The 16,317-nt window shown below is 44.1% G+C and overlaps 1 protein-coding gene across 1 annotated transcript; it reads right to left on the minus strand.

Moving 5' to 3' along the window:
- Positions 1-206: 206 nt before the first annotated feature.
- On the minus strand, positions 207-15,163 carry LOC137504697 (galactose-3-O-sulfotransferase 2-like). Its single transcript, XM_068233283.1, has 2 exons — positions 14,915-15,163; positions 207-1,019 (listed from the first exon to the last, which is right to left on the minus strand). Exons 1-2 carry the CDS (start codon positions 15,095-15,097, stop codon positions 207-209), a joined length of 996 nt encoding a protein of 331 aa, XP_068089384.1. The 5' UTR covers positions 15,098-15,163.
- Between the last annotated feature and the right edge of the window lie 1,154 nt (positions 15,164-16,317).

The following is a 16,317-nucleotide window of genomic DNA, read 5'->3' on the forward strand; positions in this document are numbered from 1 at the left end:
AATACTGAACAGTTCTCTCATACATTGATAGCTTTGGAAGCCTGAAATAATCAAATTGTGAGATTGCAACTTAAAACTTGCAAGCACACAGTAGAAATGCTTTGCAACTTTAAAAATGGTGTTTTATTCTTGAATACACTTCTGGTATGTAGGAAAGGCAGTAGGACATGAGCCAACATATAAACTTTTTAGGTTAGATAAACTTTTTAGATTAGATTTGATAAACCATGAAACCATTTTATTTTGAAAGTTATTGCCCTCTGCCTCCTCAATAGGTATCGACTGTATTGAAGTTCAGGAGTAACAAGGCTTTGGCACAATGACCTCTCAGACTTTCCTAGTCCTGACTTCAAGTTGTAGCCCATAATTTTGGCCAGTCTTGGCTGGAATGGTTTCAAATACTTTTCTTTGATGTCATTTGCATTCACACGATCTTGTATACAGATCTCTGACTTTCTAGCCCTCCTCCTCCGTAGTTCCTCTACCTCTTGCTGCATCCTCTCTTGTCCAAACTTCTCCACCTTTTTCCAAAACGTTTTATTGAAGTAAACATACAGTTGCCAGTCCAGCTGGTTCCAAATTTTAATCCCTTCTTGAGTTTCCACAGAAAGTATTTCTTGGTTGTTTTCCTCCCTACTATTTAAGGGAAAAGACAGGACATCGTCATAACTCCAGCAAAGAGCCTCTTTCAGAAGCACTAAGGATTCATCAAAATATTCTGTGATTAGTACTAAGTCAAACATTGTCTTTAGAACTTTATGGATAACCTTGAAGTATTTAGTTGGCTCTGGGCCATTGTGGTCAAAACCCAAATCAAAGGTCATAAAATTTCTTCCTAAATGGCTGTATTTGCTTGTTTTGTTATATAATTTGTAGGGGTTTTTTATAAACTCTTCAAGACTCTCAGCTTTGATGAAGATGTGGGAACCCTTGAAGTACATGAATGAGGATTCCATAAGAGACACAGGATTCCGCAGTATGGTGAAATAAAAAGTGTCCTTAGGCATCACCTTTTCCACCTGTGAATAAAATCCCCGAAGGTTAATGTATTCCATTAATAGAAAAAATCCATTTCTACTGATTACCATTAACTGCTGTCATGTTACTGATATCTAATAGTCATATACCCAACAGTTTTAAATGCACTTGGTTATACAGAAAATTAATTGTAATACTGTTTGTGATGCACACTTATAGCACTTATATATTGGAACAGGGAGCGATCCCTCTTTATTCTTAAAACATGCAATAAATTGCACTTACAGACTTAGAAGAAATTTGCTTGTGTAGAAGCCGCCAGCGAGCCCTCTCAGTCACAGCCCCTGAGCTTGGCCAGAGCTAACAGGAGCGATGGTACTCTAGGAGAGACGATTGGCGGGCGGATCCTCGTCACGGCAAGCCATCTGATGTCACTACACGTTTCGCTGCATAACCACGCCCGAAGAAGGCATGGTTATGTGCAAAATGCTTAGTGACATAGGAAGTGTAAAAGAGATTGGCTCACCAAGAAATTGCACCAAGAGAGGGACAGGGAGACAGCCGGATGTGCTCGCAGTTCCGGGTGCATCTGAAGGAGGCTGATACACAACAGCAAAGTCTGCCTATGAAAAGCCCATCCCTGTCGCCTAATTCCTATGTCCAAATGGTATGTGCACAATATGCTTGGCGAATGTGTGCTCCAAATGGTACACATCGTTGGCATGTGACGTCAAGATGTGACGCGTCCACCATGACGAATGCCGGCGAGTACATGTACAGATGCTGCAGATCCCATCCTGCGCATGCACCGCCAGGCCTATGTTTCAGATGGTCGGCAGTGCACTGCATGCACAGGACAGGTGCTGTGATCTGCAGCATCTGTACGTGTCTACGGAGGTGATGCATCATGGTGGATGCATCACATTTTAATGTCACATGCCAATGACGTGCACCATTTAGAGCGCACATCCGCAGAACATATTGTGCGCGGCCGCGCACATACCATTTGGATATAGGAATTAGGTGACAGGGATGGGCTTTTTATAGGTGGACTTTGCTGTTGTGTATCAGCCTCCCTCAGAAGCAGATGGCCGGCAGTGCATGCACAGGATGGGTGCTGTGATCTGCAGCATCTGTACGCGTTCAGAAGCAGCCGGCCAATGTACCAGATGGCCGGCAGCGCATGCGCAGGACAAGTGCTGTGATCTGCAGCATCTGTACGTGTGTGCGCCAGCGATGCGTCATGGCTGACGCGTCACAACTTGACATCACATGCTGACAACGTGCACCATTTGGAGCGCATGTTTGCAGAGCATATTGTGCGTGGCCTGCACATACCATTTGAACATAGGAATTAGGCGACAGGGATGGGATTTTTATTGGTGGACTTTGCTTTAGTGTATCAGCCTCCTTTAGAAGCAGCTGGAGCTGCAAGCACGTCAGGCTGTCTCCCTGTCCCTCTCTTGGTGCAATTTCTTGGTGAGCCAATCTCTTTTACACTTCCTAAAAGAGATGCTGGGTTACTCAGTGTGTACATATTTTGCCTCCTAGATACTCTCTATTTGTCTGATGAAGCAAGCTACGTCCCGCGAAATGCGTTACATAGTTACATAGTTATTGGGGTTGAAAAAAGACATACGTCCATCGAGTTCAACCAGAGAACAAAGTACAACACCAGCCTGCTCTCTCACATATCCCTGTTGATCCAGAGGAAGGCGAAAAACCCTTACAAGGCATGGTCCAATTAGCCCCAAAAGGGAAAGAAATTCCTTCCCGACTCCAGATGGCAATCAGATAAAATCCCTGGATCAACATCACTGGGCATTACCTAGTAATTGTAGCCATGGATGTCTTTCAATGCAAGGAAAGCATCTAAGCTCCATTTAAATGCAGGTATAGAATTTGCCATAACTACTTCCTGTGGCAATGCATTCCACATCTTAATCACTCTTACTGTAAAGAACCATTTCCTAAATAAATGGCTAAAATGTTTTTCCTCCATGCGCAGATCATGTCCTCTGGTCCTTTGAGAAGGCCTAGGGACAAAAAGCTCATCCGCCAAGCTTTTATATTGCCCTCTGATGTATCTATAAATGTTAATTAGATCCCCTCTAAGGAGTATTTTCTCAAGACTAAATAAACCCAGTTTATCTAACCTTTCTTGGTAAGTGAGACTTTCCATATATCAATTTTGTTGCTCATCTCTGCACCTGCTCTAAAACTGCAATATATTTCCTGTAATGTGGTACCCAGAAATGAATTCCATATTCCAGATGTGGCCTTACTAGAGAGTTAAACAGGGGAAATATTATGCTAGCATCTCGAGTTTTTATTTCCCTTTTAATGCATCTCAAAATTGTATTAGCTTTAGCTGCAGCGGCTTGGCATTGAGTACGATTATTGGAGTGCTTTGCATCCTAGAGCTTTTTTAAATGTGATAAATGATTATGAAAAGTCTATTCTTGAAATTGACTGAGTGTCCAAATAGGAGGTAAGTTTACCACTACCTCTTTTTGATTTCCTTTTTGTATAAGGAATTTTCTACATTTGTTGGCGACTCTGTTACACCACTAGTTCTTTATAAATAGATTGTAGCCCCCGCTGTCTCTTTAAATTTCAAGCAGCACTCCACACTTCAAGGACACTCACTTGGCAATCCAGTGTTGGGAACGGGGGAAAAAATAAAACTACATTTAACATATGTCACTGCCTCTAGCAACTGTGAGTACCTAATGTACTCAGAAGTCACCCTCCGTCTCTGTATAAGCCCACTTCTGGCATAAGCCACGCCCCCTTTGAAGTGTGCCACAGAGATTAGTGCCTTGTGAGAGACATGATTTATGGCTTCCAGAGATCTTCTGGGCCAGTCTCCTCTCTCAACACAAAAGACGCCATAAATCATGTCTCTCACATGGGCTGATAACATACTGCTAGAGAATGCAATGTGATCAGGTGGTGTGATCAGGTGGTACAGTTCGTTCTAATCCATCAGGAAAGAACTGTACCACCTCAAACCAGCAGTGAAGGTCTGGCTGAAAGTCTTTGACAGTGTCATCACCCCAATCCTACTCTATGGAAGTGAAGTATGGGGCCCCATCACCTACCCAGATCAATCAAAATGGGAATCAAGCCCCCCAAAAATATTCCACCTGGAATTCTGCAAACACCTCCTCCAGGTCCATCGGAGTACCTCAAACAATGCCTGCCGAGCTGAGCTGGGTAGATACCCACTACTGCTTGAGATACAGAAGAGAGTGTTGTCCTACTGGGCCCACCTACAGAGCCGCAGGCCCAACTCACCCCACTACAAAGCCATGCTGCACAATGAAGCCCAAGAAAAGCCATGTGCCCTGAAAGAAGTTGTCAACTCTCTGGTCCCTCCAAACTCAGACCCACAAGTCCAATCAAGAGCCCAGATAAAGCACACCACAGCCAAGAGCAAAGAGGACTTTGTAGATAAATGGAGGAATGAAATAAAACAGTCACAAAAGCTAACCATATACCAGTCCCTACAGAGAGAATATAAAATAGCCCCATACCAGGAAAATCCTGAGCATCTACAGACTGAGTGCTCACAACCTCGAAATAGAGGCTGGAAGACACAGACAGACATACACACTACCCCCACCCCATCCCTTGTCCCTCATTCCCCCTGCTTTGGCAATGCCTGTATTGAAGCTTGCCAATAAAGCTATTTTTGATTTGATTTGATTTGATCAGCTGCGTGCAGAATACTGTAGTTCTTTCAGCTGGGACAGCTAAACACAGGCAGCACACATTATTATAGAAGGTGAATAGCAGAGCTCTCTCTGCACACCGCGGAACACTTCAAATAGAACGTGGCTTAAGCCACACGTGGGCTCGGACAGAGGCGTGGGGGACTTTTTAGTACATTAGGTACTCATAGTTGTTAGAAGGATGTATTTAGTTTTTAAGGAGGCAGTGACACATCTTGAGTTTAGGTCTGCTTTAATTACATCACTACAAAGGCAACCAGTTGGTGATATATGTCAGGGCTGCCTTCTGGATTGGGTAAAATGTGTTTTGGGGGTACTGGGCCCCTAGTCCTTTACATGATCAAAGTTGTTTCCCCCTTTCCCTGTTCTGAGTTTAAAATGTTAGTTGTAGTGGTAACCTCAGTGAAATATAACGCTTTCCATAGTTTAAACCAGTTACCAAGTTTACACAATTTTTACACTTACAGTAGTTGTTGTATTTATAAAGCGCCAACATATTACGCAGTCCTGGACAATAAATAGGGATGCATATAACATAAACAATGCGTGACAAAGACAGAGAACTAGCACACGGTTATACAACATAGCACAATATTATACATGAAAATGATATAGGATGCATGATCATGCGATTTAGGAGAGAACCAGAAATTCAAGTTTGAGTTAGTCCATGGGAAGGGTGTCATAGCTGGAGCTGCAAAATCAAGAAGGATACACTAAGAGGTGTGTGTGTGGGGGGGGGGGGGGGGGAGACCCTGCCAAAGGCTTACAATCTAAATGGTGGGGGAAGGAGACACAAGGTAGGGGTGCTCAGCTGGGAGAGAAAAAGTGTGGTAGATGGGGGTAGGCCAAAAAAGAAGTCTGTTTTGAGGGTTTTCTTGAAGGTGTTGAAAGAAGGGGGGGCGGGTCTCTGAAGGGGGGTGGGAGTGAGTTCCATAGGGTGGAGGCAGCTCTTGAGAAGTCCTGTAGGTGTGTATAGGAGTGAGAAATGCATAGGGGGTCAGGTGGAGATAATTGGACGACTAACGCATTGGTGATCCATTAGCAGTCAGATCGCAAAATGCAGGTAGTGGAAAAGGGTCCTTAAAACAAGGGCTTAGCAATAACCATAACAGCCATAGCATCTGCTATGGGGCCCTGGAGCAACGGGGGCCCAGGTGGAATTTCATGTATTCACCATGAACTTTCTTGTGTTCCTCCACCCTATGAATTTGTCTAAGTACCCATGGACTATATGTAATGTAGATTGCATGAGAATTTAAATTGCACATTTTACTGATATCCATAGGGTAGGGGCATGTAGCATTGCTCGAGAATGCCTACATCTGATAGCCCCATGAGAGTTTTGCTCTGGGGCCCCATAATCTCTAGCTATGCCACTGCCTTGAAACAAAGGTTTTGGTTGGAAATCCACTCTGAGGCCAGAAACCCACTAGGAGCGATTTCTAATCGCTAGTGATTTGAAAGAACTCTTGCTAATGCAATGCTATGGAGGATTTTTATAAAATCACATCACTCAAGTGTGATCACATCCATAGCATTACATTAGCAAGAGTTTTCAAATTGCAAAGTGCTCAGAAAAGCGCTCCTAGTTGGTTTATGGCCTAAAGCAGTTCTGCACTGTGCACAGCAGCTCGAGAAGGATCTCATTTGCATACTAAATTGGATAGAAAAAGCTATTTACATTCCAGGTTGCAAAGTCACATACTGTGGGATAATAATCATCTGTTCTTGCTTTGCCTACATGTATATCCCGCACAGAAAACTAAAGAGGTAGAATTCACAAATGAGCCATATAATTCAAATGAGAGTCAGTCCGCTGGTACTGGTTGGTCTCCTTTAGAACTCATATCATTTTGCATGCTATTCTTTTTCAACGTATGGGGAAAGGTTTGTGTTCTGCACCTGCTCAAGCACCTGTGGTGACGTTTAGCATTTTGAAATCTCCCCTTTTTGTGTGGACATCTGAGGACATTAAATGAGTTAAATGAGGACATGCAGTGTTAATTCTAGGCTGGGATTTATCTCACAGGAGCCTATAGGCACAGATGTCCTGGCACTCTAGACTTCACACTCCATGAACCTACAAACCCCCACCAAACTGAACCACAAGTGTGCTGGCTGTCCCATCTGTCACTTCTCCCTTACTTCCCTTGGCCGTCATAAGTAGCTACAGGTGCCCCTTAGTAATAGGTAGCCAGATGTACCACCAATATTAAAAAGCTATACCTTATTAGGTAGCTGGAGGAACCTCAGTATTAAGTAGCTAGTGGTGCCCCCAACTAAAGGGAGATCTCATCAGTGGAATGCAGAGAGTTGGGTGAGTAACCACTCATTTACACTCGCATCAGGACTCTGCATAGGGAAGGAGGGAGGCACTCGGGGAGGGGAGTGGGCCGCCTTTCCATCATCAGGCGCCTGTAGGCACATGCCTACAGTGCCTTATGGTAAATACGGCCCTGGCTGGGAGGAATAGGTTAAAGAGAGTCTGAAGCGAGAATGAATCTCGCTTTAGACCTCATAGATAGCAGGGGCATGTGTGCCCTTGCTAAAACGCCGCTATCCCGCGGCTTAATGAGGGTCCCTTCACCCCCAAATCCCCTCCGTACAGCCGGGGAGCGCTTCCGCATTGGGGCAGGGCTAACCGACACAGCCCTGCCTCCCGCGCGTCTATGAGACGCGTACCTCCGCCTCTCCCCCGCCCCTCTCAGTCTTCCTTCACTAAGAGAGGAGGGGGAGAGGCGGCGATGCGCGTCTGATAGACGCGCTGTGAGGCAGGGCTGCAGCCATTAGCCCTGCCTCCAGGAAGAGAAATTTTTACGACCAAGTTTACGACCAAGTTTTGCGGGGGTGGGTTTAGGGGTGAAGGGACCCCCGTTTAGCCGCGGGATAGCGGCGTTTTAGCAGGGGCACACATGCCCCTGCTAACTATGAGCTCTGAAGCGAGATTTATTCTCGCTTCAGAGTCTCTTTAAGTATATGAACATCTATAAAATTCCCCACTGCAGTGAGACTATTAAGTCCCCTTCAAGTATTAAGGGCACTGGTCCCACATACTTAGACCTAATGATGTCACTCAAATAAATGCAGAGTGTCATTTCTTGTCCTGTTTCAAGTGTTTCTGTGACTGATAAAGGGAAGCTGAAGAGAGAGGTATATGGAGGCTGCCATATTTATTTCCTTTTAAACAATACCAGTTGCCTGGCAGCCCTACTGATCTATTTGGCTGCAGTAGTGTCTGAATCACACAGGAAACAAGCACGCAGCTAATCTTGTCAGATTTGACAAACATGTCAGAAACACCTGATCTGCTGCATGCTTGTTCAGGGTCTATGGCTACAAGTATAAGAGGCAGAGGATCAGCACAGCAGGATAGCCAGGTAACTGGTATTGCTTAAAAGGAAATTAATGTGGCAGCCTCCATATCCCTCTGACTTCAGGTTCCCTTTAAGGTAAATGCAAGTGCCTTCTTTCATCCATCCTATTAGCTTTTCATTGGTGCTTTGATGATAATGAACACCTCTATATGTGCGTTAAAAAGTGATAATCCTTAACCACTTTACCCCCGCCCGTACAAATTTCTCCGTCCCTTTTTCCATCCTTTAACCCCCAGGGACGGAGAAAGAACGGAGGGAGACACCGCGGCACAGAAGGTGAGGTAAGCATCTGCGCAAGTCCCCACACACTCATTAGGTGTCCTTTTTGAAAAATATTTATTGCTAAGGTATTCTTTAACAAACTATTTCCTTAATCTGATTACACTTCTCTAAAACTGCTGCTGTCCTTGATAGGTTTTCAGGCTCCATATCAATAGAGTTCTTGGGGACCCATGTAAAACTCCCACTGGGCCCCAAGCACCTTAGTTACGTCACTGAGTGCCATGTAAACAAATGCATTGTTAAAACATTCCATTCATTCTGTAAATATTTTCTGCTGGCTGTTTATAACTTGATGCACGCAATAGATTCCTGTGAACTTGATTGATATTAGCGTGGCAATTGCTTTGTTAACTTTTTGCCGATGGGTGTGGCCGCGGCGCCGGCCCCAGGACCGCCTAACGCCGATTGGCGGAAAGTCCTGGGGCTCTGTTTTGAATGAGATCGCGCGCACGCTGCCCTCTTCAGTCTCCGAGCGGCTATTGCCACTCGGGAGACTGTTAGATGGCGTAATCGCCGTCTAATTACCCATACAGCGCTGCGATCAGCAGCACCGCTGTACTGGGGACAGCCGTGTGACACGGCTGTCCCCTCCTGAGCCACAGAGGTGATCGGCTGTCATAGGCTTAAGCCTATGACAGCTGATCACAGGGATTGGCCGGCGGGGGGAGGAAGGGAGGGGGGTATACAACAGAACCCCTCCCCACACACACACTTTTTATTAAAAAACAAAACAAAAAAAACAAACAAACACTGGGGGGGCGATCAGACCTCACCAACAGAGAGCTCTGTTGGTGGGGAGAAAAGGGGGGGAGGAATCACTTGTGTACTGTGTTTTGCGGTCCTGCAGCTTGGCCTTAAAGCTGCAGTGGCCAATTTAATGAAAATGTGCCTAGTCTTTAGGGGGGTTTAACACAGCAGTCCTCAAGAGGTTAAAATGCTGCAGCTACAACAGTTCTTGTCATGCAGACAACCTTATACAGATTGCCATTCATGGGGCTTATTTCGGCAGCTGAACTGCACACTTAGCACGCAGTTCAGTTTACGATTTACCAGCTACTGAGCGTCTTCCAGGTCAGGGGGTGTAACTAGGGGGATCAGCCCTTGAGAGTGAAGGGCCCCTAACTACTAACCTTCCCTGTCTCTGATACTCCAGATCAAGGGCTTGATTCACTAAGACAAATAGCATGCCTTATCTGAGTTAACACGCCTTATCAGAGATAACACTCCTTATCAAAGTCAACACGCCTTATCAGAGTAGCATAGCGAGCGCTACAAACTTATGCCTGCTAATTGGCAATGACGAGCACTCCACTCATCCTGCCCTGAGCCCCTGCGGGTTCTTAGTGCTTGCTATGCTACTCTGATAAGGCGTGTTAACTTTGATAAGGTGTGTTATCTCTGATAAGAAGTGTTAACTTTGATAAGGCATGTTATCTCTGATAAGAAGTGTTAACTCGGATAAGGCATGCTATTTGTCTTAGTGAATCAAGCCGCAAGTGTTTTTGTGGCTGCACATGGATGTGAAGAGCCTGATGTCCACTCTTGTTCTATGAGCCTTGTAAGATGGGCCCCCAAACTGTGAGGGTCACCAAGGGGAGACAAGGGAAGGGGTGGGAACATTGGGGGGGCATCACAGTTTTACTGGGGGGCCCCATGATTTGCAGTTACACACCTGTTCCAGCTGCAATGCATTTATGCATTCAAATGCAGATCTGAGATCTGTCTTCTCAGTCAATGAGATGCAAATATTTTGAGTTGGTGCAAATATTTATACACAGTAGTAAAATCTTGTAAAATCTATTGTGGTAGTTATAACAAAATAGAGTAGAGCATTGTTTTACCACATTACATGAAGTAGCACACTGTTAAACTGGCTGGACAATGTACTGGTTAAAGGCTCTACCTCTGGCACGGGAGACCAGGGTTTGAATCCTGGCTCTTCCTGTTTAGTATGCCAGCATCTCTTCAGCAAGGAAACCTTGGGCAAGAGTCCCTAACACAAAAGTAGGAAATTTGGGCGCCAGGGGCTAATGGACTATTTGGCCACCCCCGTAGGCGCTAATGCAAAATATCAGCTATTGGGCGCAAAATAAGAAATTTAGATGCCCAATAAATAGCGGGTGCGGGGCCCGTCCAACTGAAAATTATCATTTTGAAATGCATTATCTTAGAAATCTATCTCTTTTTGTATTAATGTTATTTGCAGCAGACAAGGAGTGTGTGTGTGTGTGTGTGTGTGTGTGTGGGGGGGGGGGGGTTAGGGTTAGGTGTGAGGAAGGGGGGTTTTAGGGTTAGGCCCCAACAGGGGGGGGGGGGGGCTTAAGGTTAGGCCTCACCAAGGAGATGCATTCGTATCAGGAGTCCTACTTTATACTTTATGCTCCTTCAAGCTCTTGGACATGATACATTATATCGTTACTGCTGTTGCTGTAATCTATAGACTCTTGAGCTTCATTCTGAATACTGACAAGCCACTTTAGCTGTTTGTTTTGTTGTAACGGTGTCATCAACAGGTTCTTTTTGACACTTGTTGTTATGCAAAAAATCAATGAAAATTATTCTTTCAAAAAAAAAAAAAAATCCTCAAACATTATGTGTGACTTTATATGCATGTAAAGTCTGTGCAAAGAAATACAATTGCCTGTGAATTTCAAAGCCAGCGTAACCGGTTGTGAAAAAAGCTGTCTCTGCCCAAATATTTATGGACCTAACTGAAAAATAATTAGGAAGGAACTGTACCCAAAAATAACAGGGGGAGGGGATGCAGGGGGATTAAATCAATACATTGCAAAGTTAAAAAATACAAGAAAGATCAAGAGATGATTAATTTTTACTGTGCAATTCATTCATGGTGTATGATTCCCCGTGAACCTGCAGGTAATCATCTTTACTACTTGCAAACATGAAAAAAAAGCAGACAGTACCAACTTCGATTAATGTTTTATATATATATGTATATATATATATATATATATATATATATATATATATATATATATATATATATATATATATATCTAATATACACGTCTATAAGCCTAATTTTTCAGCACAAGTGTGCTGAAAAGTTACCCCCCTCGGCTTATATGCGAGTTATTGGAGCAGAACGGATGGTGGAGCAGGTTTGTTACTGTCAGAGGAGAGTAAGGATCTTGCACTAGTGATCTCTTGCTAGCTGGCTCCCTACTGTGTCCATGCCCCTCATCCCCTGCAACACGGTGTGCAGAGTGCTTTGCTCAAGACTACCTTGCTTGTGGAGTGGAGCGTGCAAAGGGGTGTTCCAGCCACCAGGCAAGGACAAATGGTTGCCTGGAGCGCCGGGTGGGGGGAGGAGTGCTGCCACGGGGGGGATGTGCCAACCTTCCCCCAGCCGGACTGTGTGACCCCTGTGATGAACTGGCCGCAGCGTCTAATAGACGCCGCGCCAGTTCATCCCCGCAGCCCGCAGCTCACCGCTCTAGCCTGCATAATCTTCCCGGCAGGCAGAGCAGGGCTACGGCAAGATGGCGCCCTAAGCCCTGCACTAGAGACTATTTGTGTCTCAGTACAGGGCTTCGGGCACCATCTTCCTGTAGCCCTGCTCTGCCTGTCAACGCGGGACTTTTGCAGACTGGCTGCAGGAAGATGGTCGGGGGAGCTGCGCCCAAGGAGAGGTGCAGGTGAGGTGAGTAAATGCTGCAGGTGAGTAAATGCTTTTTTTTTTTTTACAGGTGAGCACACATTTCTGGTGAACGCTGGCCACATTAGGATAATTTTACATTAGGATAATTTTCTAGTGAAATGCTGGCCACATTACAAATATTTTATGGTGAATGCTGCCCACATTACGATTATTTTATGGTGAAGATTGCCACATTACGATTATTTTCGGGTGAAACGCTGCCGCATTATGATTATTTTATGGTGAATCATTGCTGCGATATGATTATTTTATGGTGAATCATTGCTGCGATATGATTATTTTATGGTGAATCATTGCTGCGTTATGGTTATTTTATTTTGAATTATTGCCACGGATTGATCAAAAGTATGATCGATGTGGGTGGTTGCTAATCACCAGACTTTATTATTATTTTTTTTAAGTATTTATATAGCGCCGACATATTACGCAGAGCTGTACAGAGTACATTGTCTTATCAAAAAAAAAGGCATGTGTAGTGGTTAAAAATAAAGATAAAGACTTACCAGCAATTCAGACCAATCTACTCCTTACAGCTGGCAGCAGCTGATTGGAGGACTCTCTGTCACCATGGCCACTGACTCCACCCACCCACACTGGAGCAGCTTCTGGATAGGCCAGAGCTGCCAGCATTAACACATTTAAAGCAGCAAGCGACCTCACAACAGTACAGAGGTGCTCTGCTTGCTATAACTGAATTGCTGGTAAGTCTTTATCTTTATTTTTAACCACTACACATGCCTTTTTTTCTCTCTTGCCAGCTACAACTTATTCCATTCCCTACCTTCTACTGAAATATACCTAAGGCGGTCAATTTGATACCAACTTAATCTGATTTACTAACTACCTTTTACCACTGTTATCTAGTCCATTCCCCTATACACATTATGTAGTTTACACTGACCCATTCCTTGCAATCACCCCCCTACTATAACATATCACTAAACACTATGTTTGAAATACTATTCTTATTACACTAAATAATAATCAATTTGTATCTTTTTATGGCAACATTTATAGCTATGCCTCTGTCTTTTGTTTACAGTTGTTTATCCCCTGCTTATTGCTTGAAGAAGGGGGCTGTGCCCGCGAAACGCGTTGCATCTTTGGGGTATTTTCAATAAATGTGTATATCTATATATTTACAGTCCTTGGTGTGTGCTTTAACGGAGGCGAGTCCACCACTTCCTCCCAGCAATTTTTAAAAAATTTATGTACTTTTATCCTTCTGGCGCCTCTGTTCACCTACCAATGGCTTATTGAGCAGGAAGAGCTGAGATTTGCTGAGGTATGAACCCAGGTCACCAGTGCCAGAGGCAGAGCCCTTAACTGTTATACTATCCAGAGAGAGAGAGGGGGGGGGGGGAGAAAAGCACTTTTATTTAGCTTTCCCGTAGGACAAGAAGACAGCCAGCACTAGGGGCAGGGGGGAAACAAAGGTTCATAAGGGAGAGAAGAGGAGTGGAGAGATACTGAGAATTGCCTGAGACGGAGCAGAGAGCTTAGATAGTATTGCAGTCCCACATCACACAGAGGCTACTCGCCTGTAATGTGACTCCTGCCCCTGCCAATCTCTCACACAAGAAGCAGCAGCCCTCCTGGAGTCTAGGGACGGTCGAAAACGTTTCAACCTGTGTAATATCTTATCTAGTTGTCTACATGCAGTCTTTACAATGGTGAGAAAGCAGACAGAGTTTTTTTCTATGGACTCTGCAGAAGACAAGCTTCCTCAGCCAGCCTAGTGCTTCACATTGCCTTATAGAAGAAAAACCTCAATGCACCAGGCACTGTACCATCAGCCTGGAGGAAAATCTCCCCCCTTTGCTCCCGGCCAGTCCGTTGTGGAATGCCTTGTACCTGCTTCCCAGAAAGACACCATCCTCCTCTTCTGATGTGTTTTCTTTTCATGGTCATAAGGAGGAACGGGACAGGAGTGAACACACACACTCTAGATCCCCGAGATAACAACTAATTAGGGAAGGTCATACAAAGTGTTGTAGACAAACGTTTTGTAGATTCCTTATGAGAAGCTGAGCAGCAGATGCTTTCATTAGAACTTTTTCTCTCCGCACCCTTAGTTTACAGTCTCTAAGGGCAGGAAAAATAAACTTTTTTTCCCCCTGGAAGACGCCCCTAGATAAATCTTCGGTCCAGGAAATTGCCTTATCAGCTGGTGCCTAGAGGCGCCTCTGAGTGTCAGTCAGGCTAATGCATTAGTGCAGGTGATGAAAATAGGTATCAAAGGTTCCTGCCCTGTGTAGCTGATTGCTCGTGCAGCAAGGTATGATGTTATCATTTAACATAATAATAATATTTTTTGTAATAATAATAATAATTGTTATGGCATTTGTATTTCAAACATAGTTCACAGATTCCAGGCACCCGGCACGTCATCACACCCCTCAATGTAAGGGTCCTGTGCATGCGCCATACTCAAAAGACTGAACCACGCATGCTCAGGACTCTTACAGCAATGTGTGCGATGACATGCCCGGTGCCCAGACGGGCTGCGCATGCACGACTTCAACCGAAGTCTGCAGGTTTACAGAGCCACCAGCGGGACCAGGGAGGGGACCCAGAGAACACTAAGGGACCCTGCTCAGGGTCCCTTACAGAGCGCTAAATCACAAAACATAGCACCTATCTATATTTATGACAAAGGTTCTAACAAAAATGGAAATTCCCTTCAATTTCAGGATACAGCTAAGAGTGGGTGACAACGGCTTTAAGCAACATACAAACTGCTCAGTGGAAATCTTACCATTTGAATTTCCAATGTAAAAATTAGCAAATTTGGTGCACTAATCTTTAATGATAAAAGAATACGTTTGCCAATAAGAGCAGAAATTTTCATGGGTTACCTCTATCCGGTGGAATCTCATGTGATGACACATTATGTCGAAGTTCCGGATGGATTTCTTTGCATAGCCTTCCACAAAAGATGCATTAAAGTATTGGGGATAGAAGAACTGCACATTATCATTACGATGTGGAAAGGCAAAGATGAGATTCCGTGATTCCCCGAAGCGGAACAGGATGTTCATGATGGTGCTGCCGGCCGTCTTGTGAGTTTTCAGGAAGAAGATATGTGTGTGAGGCCGACACGGCTTCTTCTCTGTAGTCTCATTATCAGAAAGCATCTTCTGGTGGTGGGATGTATTGCTGCCGGGCAAAAGAATACACGCAAATAAATTACTTAAAGAGGAACTTCAGCCTAAACAAACATACTGTCATTAAGTTACATTAGTTATGTTAATTAAAATAGATAGGTAATATAATCTCTTACCCACCCTATTTTAAAAGAACAGACAAATGTTTGTGATTTCATGAGGGCAGCCATCTTTTTGGTTGGAAGGAGGTGACAGGGAGCATGAGACACAGTTCCAACTGTCCTGTGTCCTGATCACCCCTCCCAGCTGCTAGGCAATGAGAACAACAACATAGGAAATCCCATCATGCTTTGCACAGCATCAGGGGAAAAATGCCCTGTCAGTTTTCTTTGATGGGGCGGAGCTAAGCTTTTGTGCAGCTAAAAATCAGGCTTATAAAAGGTAAGAAAAGAAAGCCCACATGTACAGCACCACTGGGAAAAATACAAAAAAGTTTATTCCAATATACTAACATGCAATAATTATTGACACAATGAGAATCAACAATGAATAAAACCAATTAAAAACTGCGACCAAATCAATATCCTGCTGAAAAGATTATATCATATAAATGTATGAGTTATAGCATCATGATGCATAAAGATCTGTGATGAACAAATGTTAATACCAGCAAAGGTGGGCTTCTGATAAAGCCCAACAGTGCTTGAACCCGGGTTCAGTAATATAAGTGCAAAAATACTGTGCAAATAGCAAAAATTATATATATACAATACATATATAGGTGAATACAAAAATGCTGTGCAAATGGCTGCAAAACAACAGCTATATAGGAGCAGCCTATGAGGTAAAGTGCATAAGAAGAAAGGTAAAGTGCAACAAGGAAGATACTTATGCCCAAGTGAAGCTGGTATGATGCAGACAGCAGGAGGAAAAGTCGGTACCCCTCAGGACAGTCCCGCTAGCTCCGCGGGCGTCACCCCGCTTTGAAGGTCACCCCGCTTTGAAGGACAAAAAATTGCATTTCCATAAAAATCAGGCTTAAGTAAGAAAAACAAAGTTCTGATGCTGTGAAACTGTTAAAGCAACACCAAGCTTTTTCAGTGCTGCTGAGTAGATTTTTAGTCTGGAGGTTCACTTTAACATCTTTGGTTGTT

This window comes from Hyperolius riggenbachi, chromosome 4 (assembly GCF_040937935.1).
Source record: "Hyperolius riggenbachi isolate aHypRig1 chromosome 4, aHypRig1.pri, whole genome shotgun sequence".
NCBI lineage: Eukaryota > Metazoa > Chordata > Amphibia > Anura > Hyperoliidae > Hyperolius > Hyperolius riggenbachi.